This window comes from Larimichthys crocea, chromosome X, assembly GCF_000972845.2.
Source record: "Larimichthys crocea isolate SSNF chromosome X, L_crocea_2.0, whole genome shotgun sequence".
In the NCBI taxonomy this organism is placed as follows: domain Eukaryota; kingdom Metazoa; phylum Chordata; class Actinopteri; family Sciaenidae; genus Larimichthys; species Larimichthys crocea.
In genome coordinates this window covers 17190668-17215004 of record NC_040020.1, presented here as the reverse complement: position 1 = coordinate 17215004, position 24337 = coordinate 17190668, and the positions used below count along the sequence as shown (strand labels likewise).

The following is a 24337-nucleotide window of genomic DNA, read 5'->3' as shown; positions in this document are numbered from 1 at the left end:
AAGGGAGAATTAGCAAATGATAAAAAACATGAAAATATATTTATGGATTCTGGATTTAATTGTTCTTCCCCTTCCTGTGGGTAATGCAGTTTTTGTCATTTCCACATTGGCCTCATTTCCCAGTCATGGATGTTGCTGCTTGGTAACAACGCTGTCAGGCTAGTGGTGATTTTATTTAGCCTCATGCAAACAATACTCTGAAAACAGCCTCTTTTATACACAAACGGGCTTTTCAAAGCATATTACTGTCCTTATTCTGTCATATGCTACAATTACAAGTGTGTGTGGCAGGGAAATGCGTGCATAGATTCATACTGATGTGTGGAAATGTATGCTGGTTATAGGTTCACATCTGTGTGTGCATATCCTCATTTGGAACTTATTCATCTACACACCAACATGGTGAACATTATATCTATTAAACATCACAGTGCTGTGTCTAAGCACCTTCACACAGCCTATCTGTCCACACAGCAATTCTACAGCATAATTTGCAGCTCCAACCACCTTCGCCTCTTCAGGTTATTCCTCTAGATAACCCCAGAAAACGAAATGAAGACAAAAGAAATTACAAACTAAGAGAATATGTTTATTTTCCAAAGGTAACTTCAGAAACAGGTCATGTTAGAAAATGTGAAATGTGTATCTAATCTAGTTCACTAAATGAAAACAGATGGCTCCACATTGTTTGTTTTACATATGTCAAGTCTCTGATGTCATGATGTTTATTTTTGTAATTTGATAAGTAAAATCAAAAATCCACAAAAGAAATAAAAAATACAGGAGGAGAAAGAAGCAGCAACATGGATGAAAATATTTTGATCGGTGAGATTGTATACACTATCAGACATGTTGGCATAAACTGACCATTTTTTCCCTCCTGTTCTTTAAAAGTCAACTGAAATGTGGGTTTAACTGATAACGACAGCATAGCAACGAAGCTGATTTTATTTTAACGTGCTGACTTGTTAAAATTCAGTACTAAACACAAAGTCCAGCTCCAGTTGACTCGAATGTCCTGTTTTGCATTCACTTCGACTGCGCACATAAACTCTACCAAGTTTCATAGCAATATATCCAATAGTTGTCAACTTAGTTGCCTAAAAAATAAAAATTAACCTTATGATGATGGTAGAGGAAAAATCTTGGGATCAACAAAATCAGTGTTCATCGTCCATGAATGTCTGTACAAATGTCACAACTATTCATCAAGTAGCTGTTTTAACCAAACTGGTGGGCTGACAGTATTACCCATGAAGCCACGCTGCACAAAAAACTGTCAGCGTGCACATGTATATGCTATCATTGAGCTGCTGTATGCAAGCAGGCACGCTACACTCTCCCTCCCCATACTATCTCCATCTTGTGCACATGGGCCTTGGACGATTTGGAGAAGGTGCTTTTAACCACATTAAGAGGAGCTGCCTTGCCACTGAGGTAGACCTTATTGACACATGTAGGAAGCCACGACTGTTCTTTCTCCTTCTGGTGGTCCTTCTCCTCTTCACTTCCCGCTCCATCCTTTTTGGTGAGGGCACACGCAAAGATGTATCCTGTCATGAAGGCATCAAACCCGGCCCGGTGCGTTCCTGCATCAGCCTTCTTCTTCTGATCATCAATCTTAGACTGGTGGTCAGTCAACTTTTCTTTCTCGTCTTCTGCTCTCATTTCTACACCATTCTTTGTGTCTCTTTTTGCGTTTGTGTCGTCATCAGTTGTGAAGGATTTCCTGAAGTCCGTGCTGTCTTCACACACTCCGTTCCCGTCGTTGTCTGTTTTCATATTTTCTCCTTCATTCTGTTGGGTGTTTCCATCATTGTCTGTTAGAAGTCCACTTTCTAAGCATGACTCAGCCTTTTGCTGGTCATCTGGTGTTTCTTCCAGATCCACCTCCATGTGGGATCTTTTATTTTCGGGGGCCCCCTCAAAGACGGAAGACTCCTCCGCTGCCTTGCCTCCACCTTTCTTCTTATCTCTCTGTCTCTTCCTCTTTTTTCTCTTCTCCCCCCCGCCTTTCTCATCCTGGAGGATGATCAGGTCAGTGTCATGGGATAATGGACACTGGGCACCATTTGGACACCAGCCAAATGCCTGTCACACAAACACGCAGTAACAGAAAGACAAGGAAGTTAATAAAGGTAAACACATAGCGTATCATTTCACTCCAGCCTAAGAGTCTTAATAAAACTTCAACTGGGTAACAAAGTCATAAAAAAAAAAGTTGACTCACAGAAAAGCGCTGGCAGATGTCAGTCTGTCCCTCTGTAGAAGCTACAACTGGACACGATCTGTAGTCCACATAGCTGGACATGTGACCGGCATACTGACAGAACTCTAGATGAACGTGAGGCCCTGTCCCTTTAGAGGTCATACTGCGACTGTTATCCAGCTTACTGGAAGGAGGAGGAGATTATATGAGCAAACTGAGAGACATCGTGATGTCATTAAACATCAACACAATAATGCACTCTGAGGTGTTCCAGTATAGAAACCGACAGACACAGCAGTGGAAACCTCATTCTGTTAAAATAGTTTCAATAAAAGAGGAATGAATTCTCTATTCTCTAGACCAACTTTATGTAGGTGGTCCAGACACTGATGAGCACTTGTATGTAGTAAGTGAGCATGTCTAGAAAATACTGTTGGTGTATTTCTACTGTGTGTGTCTAGGAGCCAATACTCACCATTTCTTATAGGCATACTCCAGATAGGAGGCAGTGAGCCGGAGTTCAAATTCAGTGACATATTTAGTGTCATATATGCCAGCAGGAAACATCTCAGACAGGTCAGCTGTGAAGGTGGCTAAGCGCTCGGGCAGATGAGCATAAAAGCTCTGGTAGAAAAAGACAAAATTGATTTCATTCAAGAAATGTCATTAAATAAGTGCAGCATGCTGAGATGAAGGTACGCTGTTTGTTTCAGTTTGAATTATATTATAAAGCTTTGATCTGTATTGGTGAATTATTAACTTGCTTAATAACTAGATACCAGTTAGTGCTGGAATGGAAATTTATTTCACCAGCAAGAAATCTGCATATTTTGTTTCATTTCTAAAACATTGTCCATCACATTTTCCCAAGTTGGTGACACCATTAAATGTTTGTTTTGTCCGACCAACAGATCAAAACTAAAAGATATTTATCTAAATGGTAAAAGGACTGTACTTATATAGCGCCTTTCTAGTCTTCCGACTACTCAAAGCACTTTACAGTACATATCTCATTCACCCATTCATGCACTGATGGCGCAGCCTTCAGGAGCAATTTGGGGTTCAGTATCTTGCCCAAGGATGCAATTTTAACCTGAGACAGTATTTCTGACTGAATATGTGAAATTCATAAAATACAATGAACATAACGGGACAAGAATTAAGCTGAACAGCAAACCTAATAACTTAATGGTACCTGGTAAAGGAAGGCCATGTCGATAAGGCCGTTGTGGAGCACCAGAGGTTTCTTAGCACGCAGCAGTTCAGTGAATAAGGCCCGGATGTGGACTCCTCTGTCGTCTGATCCTCCCTAAAAAAGATGTAGAGAAACAAACAACATCTAAGGACCAACTGCAGAGGAGTAAAATGACATACAATAGAGAACACAGTGGGTCTGGACAAGGATCAAGCACACAGCAGACCACAGAGCAGCACATAATGATCATCACCTTATCATTGCCCTTGCAATAGGGGATTCCAGAAGCGTACTGCTTGTTGAAGTCAAATCCATGCTGCACCAGGAACTGGACTGACTGGGGCTCTATGATGTACTCCTCTGAACACAACAGGGTCAGGTTATACACCTGGACCAGGTATGTGTCTGGAGCCTGGGGAAGTAGGGGAAGATACATAATCAAAATACATCAAATGTGATATTTGTGTGGAAAACAGATCATACATACAAATGTGACTGGCTTTTTTACACCAGTGTGTGCTTATTAGAAATATAACATAATCATTTCATATACAGAATAGGACAAAAGGTATATTGATAATTGTGTCCACAAGTCTAATGCAACTGGGGAAGCAATCATTTTATTGTACCTTGTTGTCCAGTTTCTTATAACAGGCAAATCCCAGAGAGAGGATGGAGCGGGATCGAGCTGCATGGCATATGGCTTTGTACCGGTCTTCTATAGATCTGAAACGTGACAGTGAGGGTTACAGAAAACACACTAACAGGCAGTAAGATCAGGCATGATACTGACTCAAAAATACATATTTTGCACTGTCAACTGTCAATATATTTTATTAAGTGTGTTAGGATAAGTAACACTAAATAACGATGGGAAGTTCAGCTCTTTTCAAAGATCTGTCTTTTTTGGCTCGGGCTCCCAAAGAAGAGCCGGCTCTCAAATGGCTCTTCATTTCGAACTCTTCATCTCATAGCCTTCTATATTGGCCTAATTTAGCAATTATGAATGGTTTGTGTGCTAATATGCAATTTTTCATTCAGTGTTTTCATAAAATGTTTGTTTTTATGATTTTTTTTTAATCTGTACAGGTTTGTTGTTGATCCTGCTCTGACAAATTTTGCACTTACTTGCAGTCTCCAATATCACTGAAATGCAGCCAGATGCTGCTGTTTTTTCAGTTTTCACTAATTTCTTCACTTTGTCTTTACCCTCTCTATCGCTCTGTGTTTGTACCTGGCCTGTACCACTACGCTCGAGGCCTTTCCACATAATTTCCCCCTGGGACTATTAAAGTATTTCTGATTTTGATTCTGAAAGTATGATCGTAGCATGTGATTGGCCCCCCATGGTGTTCCCATCATCAAAATAAAGTCCCGTCTCTGCCTGCATGGATTCTGAGCAGGAGCGGCTGAAGATTTGTCTCTTCACGATGGGAGCGCTTGTCATTAGTGCTGGGAAGTTCGAGTGTTTTTACTGAATTGGATCACTTACTCTCGTACGGTAAACTGAACTAGTCTTTTTTTGAGTCATTCGTTCATTCACCAGTGCAGCGCTGTGGCCTTCTTGTGGGTGACGTAAATGTGACAAATGAACGAAAGAACGATCCATATAAATGAACTGCTTTGCGTACTGCTTGTCACACAGCTGTGTGGCTCAGCTGCCGGTCATGTGAGACATGAACGAGAGACTCAAACTTGAAGACATGTCGTTGAGTTGTGAACTAATCATAACTGTTTCCTGTCCTGACTGAGCTTATGTAGCTGCCATGTGGTGAGGAAGTGTACTGCATGAAAATAAACCTATCACTCACTGAGACTACTCCCGAGTCATATAAAATATTAGTTCAAATTGAACGACAGGTTCACGAACGACACACCACTACTTGTCGTTCGCTACGAAGAATCGGTTCTCAGAGGCGACTCGTTCACTAACGACACATCACTCATACTCACTCAGCCAGCAAGGACTTCCTGTTTCCAAGACCACTCAGCTCCTAAAACAACACGAGGACAGCCTGTTACTTTCATACCTGGTCAAATCACGTAACAAAACAGTAACATGTGAGGTACTGAGAGGAGATGGAGCGTTAGTATTAAGTCAAGTGCAGACACATAGATTGGACTTACCGTGTCCAGTGCAATGAATGAAGACGTCTTCATGGCCAGCACCATAGCAGGCCAAAGCTCTTTGAAATTATTATTCTGGACATCAATAACGGGGACGACCAGTGAACATGCCATGTTTGTCTCAAGTGTGCAGAAAGTGGTTACCTAGGAGATCAGCTGGCTTAGTTACAGAGTATCTTTGGTTTAGTCCACGTTAATCACACTGCAGTGCTCTCCATCACCAGCTGCTCTGTGCTTGTTTGTTATTTTCACACACCTGGTCACTGTTTAGACAGAGGTTCATTTATCCGTACGTGTTCCGGTCGATGCCGTGTAGTCTGTCCGCACCGTAAACATGTCAACGTGCTTCTCGGGGTCCTGTGACAAAAAAAACTAATAGTAGTCGGAGTATTGCCTGAGCGCAAATTAAAAGACACTGCATCTAAATCAGAGTTTGAACTCTAAATACACGGACACTGGTTTAAAAATCGATAGCGTGTGTTCTTTGAGTTTTAATGTCTCCTCTCTGTTTTACTTTTTGCTTTCGAATACAAATTTAGAGCAGGCGTTTACGATGGACGCGTATAAACAATACGTCACTGTAATTAACTGTCGAGGTGAAGTGCGCCATTTTGGCTCAAACTAAGTCAGAAGCATTTTATCGCTCATGAACTATTTTTTTAAATTCTGCACGTAAATACGATGCAAAAGTCTGTATGACAGCACTCTGGTTTCCGCGGGTTAACGCTTAATGCTAATGTAACTTTGTTATTGTTTTTTTCAGTTGTTAGTGTAAAGTAATGATTCAAATACTCTGCTGAGCTTCCCTGCCAGCCAAGCTAACTTTCCCTGTCGTTCACTAAATTTAGCTCTGCTGTTTGTTGAAGCTGCGGCTATGGGAGGCTGCTCCGCTCCCAACTGCTCCAACTCAACCAGCATCGGTAAACAGCTGTTCAGGTTCCCCAAAGACCCGGTCCGCAAGAAGAAATGGGTGGTGAACTGTCGACGTGACTTCGAGCCAACTCCTCACTCCAGACTGTGTCAGGTGAGTCTGCACAGAGAGCGCAGTGTGTGTTCGAGTCCCAGCCGAGGCTCATTAAGCAGTCATACAGGGAAAATGCGTTAGTGTAAGCAGAGGTGTCCAAACTTTTTTCACTGAGGGACACATACAGAAAAATATATCACTCACCTCTAGTGCAGGGTCTTTTTCAGCCCGAGGACCCCTTGGATGAGAGACAAAAAGAACAGACACCATTCATTTTTAAAAATGGGTCACATTTTAAGCCTGGCCTGTAATAACTTTTATATTTACTTTATTCACCTTTTATTTCAGCCTATTTATATACTGAGTCATTAGCCTTTATGTGTTTATGATTGATAAAAAAGTTCATGCATAATGGAATAATTTATTTTGTAAATAGTTTTTTGTCAAAGGTAGCGTATTATTGCATATTAATGCTCGCAGTTTACTAATTATGATTTGTTATATATTTTTTAATTCTCACAAATTATTTTAGTGAAAATTGTCAATTATTAATTGCCGGACCCCCTGCAATCCCTCTGTGGACCCCCAAGGGGTCACAGACCCCTGGTTGAAGACCCCTGCTCAAGTGTATTTAAGTTAGCAAAATCAAATGTAGCTGAATTATGTTTGACAATTAAATATGCCAAAAAAGAAAAAAAGAAAAAAACGACAGCCTACATTACAGCTTTCCATTTATTTAGTTACATCAAGGCTTGGCAGCTCATTCTCAGAACAGCAGCCTTATGTTCAGTCTCTTATTCAGGATGGGGATCGCTCTTCATAGCCCTGTATGAAAGAGGGGATGGGCATATTTCAAGTTTGTTATGCAATTAAGTTATGGGGCTCGTTAACACATCAGGTAATGTTTGTTAGAAAATGTTATCAACTTAAATTGATTGGATTTATGAAGTAATTGGGCTTATAAACACATGAATGCAGTAATAAGTTTTTAAGTCACTCTAACAGAAAAAGGCGTTGCGCTCAGTGGAAACAGTGACGCTGTGCTTTGGACTGACGGATGGCTGACAGGTCAGGTCTAAGTTTAGTGGTTGAAATGCGAAGGATATCGTAGAGGTGGCTGTCGGTCATTTTTGTTTCTCAATCTGCTTTTGTTCAGAGTCATCAGAGAAAATCTTTGCTTGCGTATGTACGTTGAGCCAAACCGACTCGTCATTCTTTTTGCATGGCGTCTCATCAGAGGAAACTTTTGCCTTTTCCAAGCACTGGTAGAAGTTGGGTATGGGGGGAATCTGATGTTGATTCTTCAGAAGCTGCCTCTTTGAAGACAGTACCTCCGCCTAGTCTCAAAATTTGCCACGGGACAATTAAAAATAGACCATGGGACGTAGTTTGGACACCCGTGGTCTAAAAGAAAAAGACCCAGAGTTATAATAAGGACCATGCAATCCAAAATAAAGTGTTTCTTCTTTAATGGTAATTTCTCTCATGAGTTCAGTTGATTGTTGCTCTGTAATACTCCTTTCCTTCTGCCATGTCGGAACGCAATCACTGTATGAATGTTGCGTCTTGTGTTTTGGTAGTTGGATATAATGTATGTGTATTCCTCTTTTGATTCTCTAAGGACCATTTTGAACAGAGCCAATTTGAGGAGATAGCGAGGTCTCCAGCCGGAGGAAAGAAGCTTAAGCCTAATGCCATCCCCACTCTGTTCAGTATCGGAGAGCCTCCTTACCCTGCAGTCACCACTCCATACATTTTGCTGCCCATGAAACCTGAACCAGGTAACTTTATGTGTAGATGAGCAGTTCTTTAATATTTGTTTTGCATTATCAGATGTGGCAGATGGGCGTACTTGTCATAGTTCCTGTAACCTTAAAACAAGCCTTGCTCCAGATGTTGCTCTCTCTGGTTGGTTGGTTTCAGTACACCCTGTTGTTGTTGAGCCATAGAACTGAACATCGTGTATCATACAGGTGTGAAACTTTTGCTGCATGATTTGAATTAAAAAGTAGCCATGTGCAATATAATATATATAGAAAAAATAATATTACTGCATATAGCATATCCAACAGTCTAGAAGTTGCATTTTTTTCTTAAACATAACTATTGCTGTTATTGATACATACAAGTGAGTTCCCACAGAAGTCCAGGAGTCCCATAATAGCTACTTGACTAGCTTTACTCATTGACTCCGGTACTTAGGCTGTGGTTTTGCTGTGTGCTGTAGGTATTGCTGCTTGCTTAAAGTGACTTTGTGTGTCACAGATGAGTGACGAGGATCACTCATCTGTGATGAGGTGGACTGCACCTCCTCGATTCTTGGTTGGTTAGCTGCTCACTGTATTCTTTATGGTTGCAGATGTGAGCTTAGGGTGAACACAGCTAACATGGTTTTACACACAGCGTCTGTGTGCCTTTTACACTTTGTGCTACCCATTAAGTTAATAAAATCCAAAATGTGGTACTTAGGAAGATGTTGTGGTTGTATACATCTTTTTAATTGCAGGGGCCAGAAATATAACTAAATGAATGTAATCAGTTATATTTTGTTTTATTGTGGATTGTGAATAACTACAAATAGTGTAAAATGCCGTATTTACAATAGCTTGCTCTGTGTCCTTCATGGGGTTTAAACAGGTATTTGTGAAAAAAATATGCTGTTTGTTTAGTGGTTTTATCCTTAGCTAATTTACCATATTAACAATACCAAAGCACATAATGCCTGTAAGTTCACGCACATGTAAATGCACCAGATTTCATTTGGGGAAATACAGCATGAGTTAATTATGCTTTGTGTGTGTGTAGTGGAAAAGGAGCTGAACTTTGGGGACCATGGTTATGCCAGACGCACCCCTCTGCCCGGCCTGGAGGAGGAGGATGCAGAGAGGACTGCTGAGGACCAGCAGCCCTGCACACAGTGTCAGCTCCTCAAGAAACAGCTGGAGCAGGAGATGCAGCACACTGCAAGGCTACAAAAGGAGGTAAGATGCACAAATGGAGAAATTTTAAGTATGAATTTTCAATAAATATCTCTAAAATCCATCTTCTTCTTTGACTTTGAGGCAGAGGAGATGAAGAAGCGCCTGTATCGGCTCGACCGGATCGAGAAGGGTCTCCAGAACTTTCTGTACGAGGACCAGATTCGCGCTTTGTCCCTCACAAAACGCTCCCGTCGTGCCGTCTGGTCTCCAGAGACCATCATGAAGGCCCGAAAGATTCGCTGTGCAGTTGGTACAAAAGGCTACGAGTACTTAAGAGAGCTAGGATACCCTTTGCCCTCCTACAGGACTCTATGTAACCGCCTGGAGACTAAGATCATGGTGACGACTGACATGAGCTGCGAGGAGCTGGAAGAGCTTAGCCTCGGGCTCATGGCCACCTGTGACAGTCCTACAGGTGTTGGGGACAATGATGAGGAGGAACTGATTGGTGTTTTGTCCTGATTGGACAGTCTGCATGACTTATTGACTTGAACCAAGGGACGCATGTGCAGAAGATGGATCTATGAAAGACTTAAGCATCAATATAAATGTATGCCTCGCCTGACAGAGATTGTGAGCTGCCTCATTTGAATTGTCACCTGGTCGTGTTTGATCTGCACCACTGAGACATGGCTTTGCCCAACTTAATTGCGATGCTGGGACAGCAGCCAGCCTAGGTTTGTGCTTATGGTGTTTCTGAGCTGCAGTATGTGCTGCCACGTGTGAGGAGAGAGATGAGAGTCTGGGATTGTGTGTTAAGTGTAGACCTAATTTGCACAAAGCCTGTTTAATTTGCTGCTTGAGCGTTCCACTGACTTTTACATGCACAATAAAACCCTGGTAAGTATTTAGGATACATTTGAGTATCCTAAATACTTAAAAAGGTTAGGTAGCTTGAGTATTCTGATATGAGGACTACTGTGTCATGTAAATATCTCACACTATAAACTGTTTTCTGTACATTATGCAAGCTTTATTTTTGTTAAAATTCACCTAAAATATTTATCATTTCGTGGTGTGTGTGTGTGTGTGTGTGTGTGTGTGTGTGTGTGTGTGTGTGTGTGCGTGCGTGTGCGTGCGTGTGTGTGCGTGCACACGTGCGAGAAGCTGTAGCACCCAACTGGGATGAAAATTCCTCTGAACATGTTTAGTCTCGAATTGTGCTGTTTGAATAAACATCTATTGCAAATCATTTAAATTCAATTTTATTTATTTATGTAGCCTACTTTGATCATATTTAAACCCTCACAGTCTCCAGAAAGGTCTAAAAAAATAATGTATTGGTAATAAATTGTGTAGTATGAAAGTAAAGCCTTGTCTTGGAAGTCTTCACATTTGTTACCACAGATGGTATCAAACAGAAGACCAGGCTTGTCACAATAAGTCATGACATTCAAGATCCAAAACACTGACACTGAGAAAATGAAGTAAAGAATTCATCATGTAATGTGGGAGAGAGAATGACATTTCCCTGCATAGTGCACGTAGGTCTACATATGTGGCAGCTCACATTCATGTTATACTGTTTACATTGGAACTGAAATGAAAGCTTTGAATCTTCCAGTAAAAACTAACCTCAGGTGTCCTTTAATATGTTACAGACACTAAACACTCACACTGGCTTGTCAAGCGATATGTGTTGTTCCTGTGCGAGTTATCTTTACCCTACATAAAACCAAGAATGCTGTTTACTTTGGCCCATGTTGGACTTTGAGCAAATCCCTCACATGAGAGATTAAATATTTATTTTGCTGTTACCTAAGCAGAAGTGCAATATAAAGACAACATTTAGGTGGAGAAAATGATACAGGATAAATCTGTGAAGACTACCCAATGCATTTATGAACTACTCTACTGTTTCTTTGACAACATTACAACGCTTTGCAGTAAGAGTGTCACTTCGACCCTCTTGTGCCATTTTTGTCATTGATTCTGGCTGCTTACCCTTTACAAAAGTGGAACCATGGTTTTGTTTGTCATAGGATGGCATTCACCTCTACACAGTCAAAAGCCTGACTCACACATCGAAAAGCAAATATTAGTCATGAGATCAATATCAAAACAAAACTCTGAGTCTACCGTCCATAGCTCTCTATGGACGGCGGTGCTTTGAGCTTAATACTTAATAATAATGTATGCAAATAGAAATGTCATAAGTTTTGCAGGCATTTTTCATAAACTGGGGCAAGTAAAAAAAAATTCAATCTGATAACGAAGCTAGAGGACCACCAGTTCAAAGTTATCACTGTTCACCCACACAGAGAGATATATCCACATCAAATGTAATGACAATCCATTCAAGAGTCAGCAAAACATTCACTTAAAATCAAAAATGTCAGCCTCATGGTGGTGCTAGAGGAAAAGTCAGGGTGTGTGTGGAGAGCTGTGGTGGACCAAATGACCAACAGAGCAACTGAACAACCCTAGAACTGCTGACATGACAATTACAAACATGAAAAGTCATGCGGATAAAAGCCTAAACTGATAATTGCAGCATGTGAACACCGTGATGGAAAACACTGCTGCTCTATAGCCCTTGGTTATCTGTCAGAATGAAGAAAGTAACTGGGGTAGTTGACTTGTGACACTCTGTTTGAATCTAGTTGGGGACCTCTGAGAATGTAGGTGGTGGTGAGATACAACAGCAAGATACTGTTAAATTAAAGTTAAATTAAAGTCCTTTGATATCAAGGGTTCTATCATGTTTCGTTAGGTGTGTGCATGTTTATGTTTTAGTTGATGCATTTAAGATTACACACTAGTACATGTCAGTGTACACAGTGGTTCTATCTCTCCCTCCCTCTCTTCTGTTTGATTTGGGGGAAGTGCTTAATCATCCCCACAGGCTTTAAAAACAGCAGGCGTTTAACTGTCTGTTTATGTGGGTCACAGGACTGTGGGAGGACAGAGGTAAGGGTTTCTTTTTGGGCTTGTTACTATAGAGCTTTTATTTTGAAAAGTAGATTATGAAATATGTTAACCAATTGTATTTGATCTTTTCAAAATATAATTGTGTCTCCTACTTTCAGAATAATTCATTTTTAACTTTGTTAAATTAACTTTTAGATTAATTCAGTTTGTAACCACTGTGGTAATATCTCAAATTTAAAGTAGAAAAGCACATTCATGTTTATGCAGACATTAGGCCTACAAGTTTTGGATGTCACTGAGGCTGTATCTCCCTCCCAGAGTCTCTTTGTTTTTGTCAGCCTCTCGGTCTTTGCCTTTCATTCTTCAGTTTGTTGGCAGGTTACCCTTATAATAACTGCAGATTATCTCCACGTGTGATAAGACAATGAGGGTTTACATTCTTAATTATTTGGGGATCAGACTGTCTGGCCATTTGGTTAAGGGCAGAGAAACCTGCCAAAGATAGAATCTGTCTTTAACCTAGACTGCCTGCATGTGCTGTCCTTCACTGTAGTTACAGACTGCATCATAATTAGACTGACTTCATATGTTTTCAGAACTTCTTTCCTTAATCCCTGTTTCAGATTTTATTATATGCATGTCTCAACATTTGGTTCAAAAAGGCTACATGTAGCACTTGTGTGACAAAAGTGCCTTTTGGTCAAAGTAATGTGGATTACTGCATGTCTTTCTCATCAGGTGGATTCAGTCCAGCCAGCCAGGGAGGGACAATGCATTCTCTCTCAACACTGTGGCTGTACATGGCCATGCCAGGTCTGTTGTGGGCCTCACAAGCCAGTCTACTAGTGGAGGGTGACAATGATGCCTCCAGGATCTGCAAACCCGCCCCCCACTGGACCATAAAGGGACATGCACCCATGGCAGAGCTGCTGGGGAATGTGGTTGTGGTGGCGCTACTCAAGGCCAGCTGACAGTTCTGTCTCACTCAGGCCTCCAAGTAAGAGACTTCACAGATATAGGCATATATCAGTGATATGCAGAGGGTAAAAACTGTCAGAGGGCAGATTCAGTTAGTAAGATCCTTGTTGAAAATATCTTTTAAAGGTGCAGACATTTTAACGTCTTTAAAGTCACAATTGGACACAGAGAACAGGTATGAATAATTTAGTCATTCCATTTAGTTGCTTCAGTTTCAGGTGCTGGTATTGCCAGTTCAATGTTCTATTCAAGCGTTCCATTAAGTCATGACAGAGTGATCTTCCAGTGCCTTTTCTACTATGAGAAGTCAAAATGTTAAAATTGTTGGTGGTTAAGTTCTTCTTAATAATAAATATTTTACAAGTTTACAACACTTGTGTGGCTAACACATTACTCTGTACATGACTTCATGTGAGATTTCAAAAAATGTCAAATTGTTCTTTCTACTAGGCAGAGGTGACAATGCTACCTGTCAAAATCGAGGATTGTAGAAAATCTTGTGTTATGTTGTTATGTGCATTCATTTCTTACTTTGATATTTGTGGCAGGTGCCTTAATGCAAACTTATTGGCTTAATTCAATATAAATATGATGCTGTAGGTTGTCAGTTTGTGGCACTACCCACATGCTGCTTTTCCATTAGCATTCTTGGGTTAGACTGTTACAACTTTTAATGATAATCTCATATCCTACCATATTCATTCAAGAAGAGCACATGCTGTATATTGTGTTAAATGTTTGCATGTTAAAGGTCTGGAGCGTGGATATGCCCCTAAAGACCCCACAAGGGTTTACGTTTTAAGTTTAAATGCATATTTCACATTAAGTCGAAGTCATAGCTATAAAGAATCATATTCAAGGCAGTTCCTTCAATATGACTGGGCAAACCAATTGATTGGCAAAACCATATTTGCAAAACATAATTGGTGCTGTGGATAATGCCTTTAAGAAGCCCTTGTGCATTGATTTTCAATAAGAGTTGGTGTTTCTGTCTGTTCCTCTGTAGCCTCGGAGGCTTGCGTGCCAAGCTGAACCGCAGCAACATGTCAGACGTGTCATTTATGATAGTAAATGAGCGAGATGCTCATTCCAGAGCCATGTACTGGGAGCTGAAGAGGAGAGCGCCCCCTGGTATTCCTGTGTACCAGCAGTCTCCCTTTCAAGATGACGTGTGGGAGGCTTTGGATGGTGACAAAGATGACTTCTTGGTCTATGATAGGTAAGGCAAGCCACCACTTGGACATTTAGATTATTTTTATGTTATGTGTTAGCTCTTTGATGAGAATGCAAATCCAGCAGCCTTAGCTTGTCAGGCTTTAGGGTCTCGTGTCATGACTTTGCTCCATTTTAACACATTTAAAATGTGTTTCTGGATCTAAGATAAAGGTCATCCTTTTTATGTTTTTATCTTTCATGAACAACATGCAGTGATACACAAAGAAATGTACTTTGAAAGAGCCTGCCAAGGTGTTCAACAAATCTTAGAATCCAGAACTATATAATTTGTTTATGCATCGTATTGTGAAAGAAAAGAGCCGATGAAATTACAGTGATTTCCGTCTAGATCGTGATTCTCTCTTTCCTCTCCAGGTGTGGTCTGCTCACCTTCCATATAGTGCTACCTTACAGTTTCCTGCACTCCCCCTACATAGAGGCTGCAATCAGAGCCACTTATCATAAAAACATCTGCAATTGCTCTGTGAGTAATCACAAAACACACACACGGAAATGCTTGCACACATACGTAAGTGGCTGTGAATAGTAAGAGATGTTTCTTCACAACAGAAATTCTGTGTTTATGATTTACTGACTTATTCAAAAGGAATAAAATTCCACTTTGAGTTAAAACTGCACGAATACCAGTGGATCAAATGGCAAAGTAGAACATGAAAGTGATCCCTCTTAGTGACAAACCACAGGGAATTCTCACACAATCTGCACTTTACTGCACGGAGCTTGTTTTTTATTGATCACCTTGCTTTTTCATAGATCAGCTAGCTTTGTACGTTAATAGTTTTTGTATAGAGTGGTTTTAGCCTTTTTGATCATTTCTTTAATCACCTCAGTGTCTTTTAATTAATAAAAATAAATATTTTAAAAAGGCAACAGCAAGAAAATGTGTTCTTTGTTCCCCGTAAACCTTGCTTTTACCAATTTAGTCTCCCCTCGGACACAAATCTTGGGAAAAAGAAGGTTTGCTAGCTAATGCTGGCGAGCCAGAAACAAACATACTGACAAATATACCTATAGCACCTGACTGACTGACTCAGTCTGTGCTGCAAAATGAAGACACCAAGGAGTTTCTTTTGGTTTGTGTCTGATAGAGAGATAGAATAGATAAGAGAGAGAGAAAAAGAGTGAGCAGTGGTTGAGTGACATACAGTGCATATGGAAAGTATTCACAGCGCTTCACGTTTTCCACATTTCTACACACAATACCCCATAATGACAACATTCAAAGTTTTTTTTACATGTTTGCAAATTTATTAGAAATAAAGAACGAAAATATAATATGTACATAAGTATTCACAGACTTTGCTCAATACTTTGTTGTGGCACCTTTAGCAGCAATTATCAGCCTCGAGTCTTTTGGAATATGAAGCCACAAGCTTGGCACACCTATCTTTGGCCAGTTTTGCACATTCCTCTTTACAGAACCTCTCGAGCTCCATCGGGTTGGATGGGGCCATTTTCAGATCCCTCCAGAGATGTTCAATGGGATTCAAGTCTGGGCTCTGGCTGGGCCACTCTAGGACATTTACAGAGTTGTCCTGAAGCCACTCCTTTGATATCTTGGCTGTGTGCTTAGGGTCGTTGTCCTGTTGAAGGATGAATCGTCGCCCCAGTCTGAGGTCAAGAGCACTCTGGAGAAGGTTTTCTCCCAGGAAGTCTCTGTACATTGCTGCATTTATCTTTCCCTCAATCCTGACTAGTCTCCCAGTTCCTGTCGCTGAAAAACATCCCCACAAACTTATTCCATTTACGCATGATGGAGGCCACTGTGCTCATTGGGACCTTTAAAGCAGCAGAATTTTTTCTGTACCTTTCCCCAGATCTGTGCCTCGAGACAATCCTGTCTCAGAGGTCTACAGACAGTTCCTTCGACTTCATGCTTGTTTTGTGGTGTGACATGCACTGTTAACTGTGGGACCTTATATAGACACGTGTGTGCCTTTCCAAATCATGTGGACTCCAATGGATGTAAAGAAAGTGATTTCTTAGTTTTTTTTGTTTTAATAAATTTGCAAAAATCTCAAACAAACTTTTTTAAAGTTAGGGAGCGCCGGTATCGAGAATGACGGCTAAACAGCAAAATAAAACTAGATGTATAGCAGCCTAACATTACTCAAGATGTGTAAATCAGGCTAACCTTGAAGCTACACTGAGTGACGGGCTAATGTCATGATTATGGAATATCTAAGACACTGAGATGATTAACAAAATCATCAAAAGCACTATAAATGATTGGTAAATACAAAAGAATTAGGACAAGGCTAACCGTGAACAGTGAGGTAACTAAATTAAGGATGAAAAAGCACTGTAAGGTGATCACTAAAGAGGTAATGTTTTAGTTACTGTGATCTAATTACATGTGTTTCATCTTTTCCAGGCTTCTACTTTATCAAGTAGCAAAATCACCACTTCAACAAACGAGACAACGCAGTTTAATGTCAGCCAGACAGCTGCAATACCTGACTTGGACACTGATGTTCCAGATCGTCCTCATTCTCATCACCACCACAACCACCACAACCACCACAACCCCCATCATACCAGTCACAATAATTCATTTTCATTTCAGTCATCATCACCACCACCAACAGCAACACCAATACCCACAACTGACTCAAACAGTGATGATACCAATTCTCCTCATTCTCATCACAACCACCACCACAACCACAACCATCACAACCACCACCACTACAACCATACCAGTCAATAGTTAGTCCCAACAGCAGCTTGCTACTTTGTCTAGTTAGGGCAGGTTTAATTAGTATTAATATTTTTACTTTGTTGACAGAACATACAGCAGTTCACTGAGCACTTTAATGTGTTTAAACAGCAATTTGATTGTCATTTCTCTGTTAGCGTGTCCACTCCTCACACCTCTGTGTGGCTAAAGTAGCCAGTCCTACCCGGTCTTCTTCCATTAATGAAGTCTATGGTGTAAAACCTGCCTGCAGGAGGCTATAGATGGATGTGTGTGGAGAGAATGGATGGACTGATGGTTACTGTCACCCAGGCAGAGTCAGAGGATGCTGTACATGGCTGCTGAGCAAATCTCAGTCACATTACTGTGCAAACATTTTTCTTCATGCTCAGTTTCTGCTTCTCTTAATCCTGGTTCATGCAGGATCTGAAAGATTACCAAAAGAGCTTCAAGAGTTTTAAGTGTGGTACTTGATTCATTTGAACTGAAAAGCATTTTGGAAAGTGCAATTGAACTTGTAGTGAAGTATAATTTACATCACTGAGTTAACATATGGTATATTGTTCCATTTAACAATTTTTCATATTTGCTGTAGATTTGAAACTTTGTTACTTCACTACTTATCGAGTATTACCTGAATGTACCTGTTCACCATTTTAAAAAAATACATTTTTTAAATGTTTCTTTCAAGCTGTCTTTAAAATCATTAAACTTGCACCAATACAGTTCATGTACGTGATGATGGAAGGTTAATTTCCCCTCTTTGAACCAAAAATCTTTGTTAGATGAGAAAATGTATGCCACTTTAAAGATGTAGCTATAGCCAACAGCCGGTTCTTAGTCTATGAAGATGGGAAAGAAAACAACTAGTCCAATTCTGTCCAAAGGTAACAAAATCTGCTTATAATTAACCAAAGTGTAAAAATGATAAATTGTGTTTTTACGGGGGATTACATGCTCAAACTATTTATTGACTGGAAGCAATAAGCCCTGCAGTCTGCAGATGCCATAAACTCACATATGCAGCCTACAAATTAGTGCTGCAGTCTGGCATCATGGGCAGTTATAAAGCAGCAGCCTATAAGAAAATCAGAAGAGGCAAAAGAAGAAAAGAAAGAAAGAAAGTGGAACTACAGTTCAAATACAAGAAACAAGTAGCAAGGTCTAAGGTCTGTGACTGAAGATACTGTACATAGAGAAGGCTGCATAAATTCACACCTATGGCAGATTTTTGGATTAACGCTCTCAATCACATCATCAAAACATTAAATGAGAAAATACCTTTGTCTCTTCAGCAGAATTCAATGAACTGTTCTATCATCTAATGATGTGACATGCCTACAATTATTATTCATTAAAAAAAAAACAATTTTAGACTTGAATATGAACAGTTCATGGTAGTTATTCTTGTGATCCGGAGCTGAAGTGACAGCCCAAGTAACATTGGAATTGTTAATGAGTTGTCACAGAACTTGAAGGCATTATAGGACTTGCTCTGTCCAGCTACGCTTGACCTACACATTGATTTTTTGAGTTTGAGTTTGGCTATCCAAAGCAGATGAAGAATACCTGTGACGTATTCCACTTTTCTCAGGACTGGATGCTTTGTATCTACAGTATCAAAGAAAGTACAGTCCCTCAAGAGAACACTTCTGGCTTGAAATCAACTGTGTATCACTGAAAATGTAGGTCTACTGGAAAGTGTGCACTATAACCAGCTTCTTTCTGCTTGATTTAGTGTATAATTTTGACTTTTTGATTTTGATTAAAAAAAAGTCTCCATACTAAATATTTGAACAGACCACAGTAGAAGTTTCAGTGACATTTGTGATCATCTTTGCTTGAGTTGTTTCAGCTGTGCATAAAATTTCTTTAAAGTGAATTGCTTGATTAATAAGGTTGTTATTCCTAAGAAAGAACAATATTTAATTTCGATTAATTGTAATGAATACATTTCAATCCATTCCCTGCTGAATGTAAATAATTATTACACAATCATAGATCATTGATTATTATTATTATTTATTAGTATGTTTAAACAAATGGGAAATTTCTATTTTTCATATCAACTCAGTATTTTTGTTTGAATTCATTCCTTGTTGTTTTCTATTTGACCACACTCATATTAAATGGATCATTATATGGGATCTCATTTTATTTATACTAACTCAATGCAAACATAGTTATATGTAATTAATAATATTACTTGTAACCTGTTTCTTAATTTTATTGAATAGATATAGTGCGTCTTTCTTACAGTGTGTTCACCTGTTCTTTCTTATAATAATAAGCCTGTTGGAGCGTCTACATTCATGGACCAATGCCAAAGACCAAAACTCTGATTAAACACCACAGGGGGGAGCTCAAGGCCTGACAACAGATACCAATACACACGCAAATCCAGCTCTATCTATCCTATAAAAGAAGCTGAAGGAGAATAACTGACCTGGATGGCAGCATATAGACATATATGGAAACTCATCAGCCTGTCATCTACATTAGGCAGCCATTCATCAAAAGGATTATTAGTTATTATCCATTATCAAGAGATACGTTGGATTAGTGAATTTAATCCTTGAATTGTAATCCTGATTATCTCAAGCTGCTTTAATCAAATTTGTTATTTGCAGATTGTTTCAAAAGAAGGTGTCCTTTATGAAGGTGTCAAAATGTCTTAAAAGTTTTAAAAATACTTTTTACTGCTTAAACCAAAGGCAGAATATATATATATATATATAATTATTATTATTTTTTTTTTTTGCACCTGATTAAGATTTAAGACCAGAACCATGTTTTAATGTAGTGCAATACAGCATAATACAACATTATTGTAGTGGAAATATATCTTTGACTACACCTTTGACCAATAACATTAAGACATAAAACATTACAAATAGATACCACGTAGAACATGATCAACAGGAAATGCTATTGTTGTGTATTAGCTGTTAAAATACATGAGCATTAGTTCATACAAGTAGAAGTCAGTAAAAGTCAAATTAAATAACAGTAAAACTGCAGTTCCGTGGTCTCAATTCCACTGGGACAGAAAGATCTCTTGTGAATATTTTCTTGTCAGAAGCCGGTTTTGGGCATTCAGTGTATTTTTTAAGTTGTACCTCTTCTAACACACTGTTTCGGTTCCATTTTGCACTGAACAGCTAAGCCATTTCTAATTTTTGAACCCTTGCCCCTAGTTGAACATTTCTACGGAAAAAAGGACACATCATTATTTTCACCAGTGTAATTTCTTACATGTATCTTCTTAGATATTTATGTCAGACATCAGCATAATCTTTGCTTGAGGGGTGCTTTTCTCTTTCTTCTCTCTGTATAGACAATAGAACAGACAATTAGCCACTGGTCTATTTTCCTGTGCCAATCAGCTGTATTTTTCTGTGCTAACTGATCATTATATGGGCGGGACCAAGGCTGATGACAAAAAGGCAGTCAGTCAACCACAAACCCATCCTGATAGCATGCAACTTTGTCTGTCTGCACACGTTCTGTGAGGTACTTACTGTGCTGTATGTGCATGTATGAAAAGCAGGAAAGAGTGGAGGGGGAAAAATCTAAGCTTTACTCTACCAAGCGTTCTGTTAGCCAACGTACAAGCACTGCGTAAACACTGCAGCCAACCGTAATGACTTCACTCTATTGAACCCACCTCCACCATCATAATGTGCTTCTAGAGACTGGTCTTGGCTCATCTTAAATGCTGAATCACACACACTGGACCACCTTCAGATTGCCTACTGCCAAAACAGGAATACAGAAGATGCCATCTCCACACCACACCATCCTAACACACCTGGACAACAGCAACACCTATGTGTGAATGCTGTTAAGCAACTTCACTTCAACATTAAATAGTATTACCCCCTCTAATCTGATCACCAAACTCAGTGACCTGGACATCACTACCTCCCTATGCAACTAGATGCTTGACTAATCCCTAGTCTACTCCCTCTTCACCTATGACTGCACACCTGTACATGGTTCCAAATTATCAATTTTGCAGAAGACACAATGGTGACTGTCCTCACCTCAAGTTCAAAACCAGAAATACACCTGGTGATTTGGTAACAACCTGACCATCAACATTAGCACCAAAAAGACCAAAGACGTCATTGTTGACTTAAAAACTTTAAAATGGTGGCAAACACACACCTGTCTTTGAGGTCCTCTCTTAGACCATGAACACTTAAGAAGGCTCACCAGCATCTCATCTTTTTGAGGACTCAGGAAGTTCCATCAGTTTCTTCAGATTCTGGTGAACTTCTACCACTGCACCATCAAGAGCATTCTTACCAACTCTGTCACGGACCAGGAAGCTCTGCAGAGGATTGTGAAAACTGCCCAGTGCAACACTAATTCCCCATTCCCCCACCACCGAGGCTGTCCAGCACAAGCGGTGTCTGTAGAGGGCGCACAACATTGTCAGGTCACAGACTGTTTGCTTTCCTCCCCTCTGGGAGGTGCTACAGGACTCAGAACCCACTCATTCCCTCTATTCATACTGTTAACACTGTTTATATTGTATATATATTAGCTAACTAACCTACACTTTATAATTATTACACTTGTATCTGAAATTACTGTTACCTGCTGCACATGTTGTATTTATATTATTAGTATTAGTATTAGTATTAGTATTAGTATTAGTATTAGTATTAGTATTAATATTAGTGTATTCATTTCGGCAGCTTTGGGACTGTCCAAATACCTCTGGTGAAAACGCTACATCACCTACAGCTGGGCAGTATTTCCCTCTGTGTGTGTTGTGTATGTGTTAGCCTCTGTTTTCCTTTCCTTTTCCACTCTATTCTATTTTAGGATGTTATCATTATCATATTCTGATTGCTAATTGAACCACTCTACTATGTTAATGTGGCGAAATGCATCTCGGTTCACCTCTTTGGGTAATTTTGGTCATCACTTCTCTTTTTATGTTTTAGCATAATTCAGTCTGATCATTTTGGATACTGGTAAAGCAAAGAGAGTGTTCACTTGTAGCATAAAGACAACCAACTTTCCAACATCTTTGAATGAAATATGAACACTTTTAGTATCATATGTGAAACAATGCAAATGTTGCAAAGACTCAAGTTAACTGGCAAGTCTTCTCCTCATAGGATGTTGGGTATATGTCCTACAAACTTATCCAAGAAAGCTACTCAACTTTGATGAGCATAACATGAGGCCCCCTGCTTTGTCATTGTTCTAACTATACTGGACAGATTAGCAGCAGTGATGCTCCTAAACTAGACCATCTGTTTTCTGTTTCTAGCTCTAATGAGCAGACAATGGATCCTGTAGGTTTTTTTTCTTTCTATATGGCTGCAATATACATATATAGGACAGTATGGTGACTGGCTGCCATTATATAACAATAATTTTGCTGACCTTAGAGGTAACCCCCAAGCCTTTCATTAACAGTTGGCTTTACAATTCCATGAACTGAAGCTGAGACAGTTGAGTTGATTGGGGAGATTGTATGAGAGGGTTTGTTTTGCATTTTTAAGAGGTAATTATTATACAAATTGAAAGGGGAAGTGTGTGGGGGTGGGTCAATGCTCAACATCCATTATGTTAATTTATGAACATAATCCCTGTATAGGCCCCAAATACTATAGCAACTCTATCAATATATGGACCAGTCTACATGTTATGACAATTACATACAGAATCTTGGACACTTGTTTTTTTTTCATAGTGACATTTGTCCTTTCTGAGTTTGTCACCATTATCAGTTAGTAGTCCAGAGAATCAAAAGTTTGATACAACACACACACACACACACACACACACACACACACACACACACACACACACACACACACACACACACACACACACACACACACACACACACACAACCACCCCACACACTACCATTCTTCAAAAGTTCAAGGTTGATTTGGTACACTGAGAGGACTATTCCATATTTCTAAATGGTCTTTCATGCTTTTAGGTTATAGAAATACTTCTTTACAAATAGATGTTATTCTGGTTTGGTTTGGTTTACAATGGTTCCTCAAGACTGACAATTAAAACGTCAAAACAGGACCCAAAGGTTAGTTAGGTAGGACAGAAGACGCATAAAATAAAAATAAAAAAACGGATCCTGAAATATTTAGAGCCCAATCACACTGCTGTGGTTCAATAATGGTCTAGACACTGGAAGACAAATTGAAAATCAAAGGACATTTTGGGTAAAAAACAACAGTATTCATGCAACACTGTGGGGACACTGGGGGCAAAGTTTTATATGTAAATAATATGCTCGGTATTTGAATTTTACTCTTTTTAACTATAGTAAAGTACAAAGAAAGGTAGCGTTGGCATACAGTAAATAGCCCTATTTGACTACTGTAGTAATAAATTATTACCAGACGTTCAACTAAGTAAAGAGAAACAACACTCCATCATTACTTTAAGACATGACGGTCAGTTAATCAGAAACATTTCAAGAACTTGGAATGTATCAAGTGCAGCCACAAAAACCATCAAACTCTACGATGAAACTTGCTCTCATGAGGATCACCACAGGAAAGGAAGACCTCTGCTGCAGAGGAGAAGTTCCAGACACAGCAATCAACAATCAATGGCACCTCAGATTAGTGAGACTGTTATATGGACGATATGTTCATATATGATATGTGACATAACACGACATGCCATCCCATCTGGTGTAAGCTTAGTCATCATTTGTTCCTCAACAGAACAATGACTCAAAACGCACCTCCAGGCTATGAAAGGGCTATTTAGATAATTACATTGGGTGTATATTTGTCAGTGTCATGTCATGGGATCATAAATTGCTAAATTACGATTGTGTTTTCACTATTTGTGAATTTCTGTGTATTTCTGCTGCCAGTCTTTTGTTGTCACCCCACATATTAAAACATTTGTAGAGAAATTCTTTGTTAACAAAGTAATACAGAAAAAGGAAAGAAACTTTTCAAAACAGGACCCACCTAACAAGAATACTCACAAAAGTGCCGTACTGATGCTGTAGTTGTTCAAATCTATTTGCTCTATTGGTATGACCATAATTAATTAAGCATGTACAGTG

General features: G+C 39.5%; 3 protein-coding genes across 5 annotated transcripts; 2 read left to right on the top strand and 1 right to left on the bottom strand.

Annotated features, from left to right (window-relative positions):
- Positions 1-576: 576 nt before the first annotated feature.
- toe1 (target of EGR1, exonuclease) lies at positions 577-5920 on the bottom strand. The gene is made up of 9 exons (XM_010744632.3): positions 5788-5920; positions 5532-5675; positions 5358-5398; positions 4034-4130; positions 3658-3816; positions 3405-3518; positions 2685-2833; positions 2231-2393; positions 577-2091 (listed from the first exon to the last, which is right to left on the bottom strand). The coding sequence occupies exons 1-9, from the start codon at positions 5812-5814 to the stop codon at positions 1333-1335; spliced, it is 1653 nt and encodes a 550-aa protein (XP_010742934.1). The 5' UTR covers positions 5815-5920; the 3' UTR covers positions 577-1332.
- Positions 5921-5974: 54 nt separating this feature from the next.
- si:ch73-382f3.1 (52 kDa repressor of the inhibitor of the protein kinase) lies at positions 5975-10668 on the top strand. Of its 3 annotated transcripts, none has more exons than XM_027283328.1 (5): positions 5975-6127; positions 6380-6555; positions 8117-8276; positions 9301-9476; positions 9558-10668. In XM_027283328.1, the coding sequence occupies exons 1-5, from the start codon at positions 6085-6087 to the stop codon at positions 9936-9938; spliced, it is 936 nt and encodes a 311-aa protein (XP_027139129.1). In that variant the 5' UTR covers positions 5975-6084; the 3' UTR covers positions 9939-10668. The 3 variants fall into 3 exon arrangements, with proteins under 3 accessions (XP_027139129.1, XP_010742933.1, XP_027139130.1); XM_010744631.3 differs by lacking the exon at positions 5975-6127 and adding an exon at positions 6134-6269; XM_027283329.1 differs by lacking the exon at positions 5975-6127 and having other exon boundaries at positions 6134-6555.
- A 1635-nt stretch (positions 10669-12303) lies between these two features.
- On the top strand, positions 12304-19062 carry selenop2 (selenoprotein P2). The gene is made up of 5 exons (XM_010744629.3): positions 12304-12386; positions 13086-13344; positions 14332-14544; positions 14916-15024; positions 16936-19062. The coding sequence occupies exons 1-5, from the start codon at positions 12356-12358 to the stop codon at positions 17269-17271; spliced, it is 948 nt and encodes a 315-aa protein (XP_010742931.3). The 5' UTR covers positions 12304-12355; the 3' UTR covers positions 17272-19062.
- Positions 19063-24337: the final 5275 nt, after the last annotated feature.

What these genes read in the sequence shown, in the direction of transcription:
- toe1 (XM_010744632.3), bottom strand. Translation starts at nt 5,814, where the DNA reads ATGAACCTCTGTCTAAACAGTGACCAG. An exon ending in AGGAAGTCCTTGCTGGCTGA is followed by an intron (nt 4,131 to 5,357) that starts GTGAGTATGAGT and finishes GTCACGTTTCAG; the next exon opens with ATCTATAGAAGACCGGTACA. An exon ending in ATTGCAAGGGCAATGATAAG is followed by an intron (nt 3,519 to 3,657) that starts GTGATGATCATT and finishes CATCTTTTTTAG; the next exon opens with GGAGGATCAGACGACAGAGG.
- si:ch73-382f3.1 (XM_027283328.1), top strand. Translation starts at nt 6,085, where the DNA reads ATGGACGCGTATAAACAATACGTCACTGTAATTAACTGTCGAG. An exon ending in GCCCATGAAACCTGAACCAG is followed by an intron (nt 8,277 to 9,300) that starts GTAACTTTATGT and finishes GTGTGTGTGTAG; the next exon opens with TGGAAAAGGAGCTGAACTTT. An exon ending in CTGCAAGGCTACAAAAGGAG is followed by an intron (nt 9,477 to 9,557) that starts GTAAGATGCACA and finishes TTTGACTTTGAG; the next exon opens with GCAGAGGAGATGAAGAAGCG.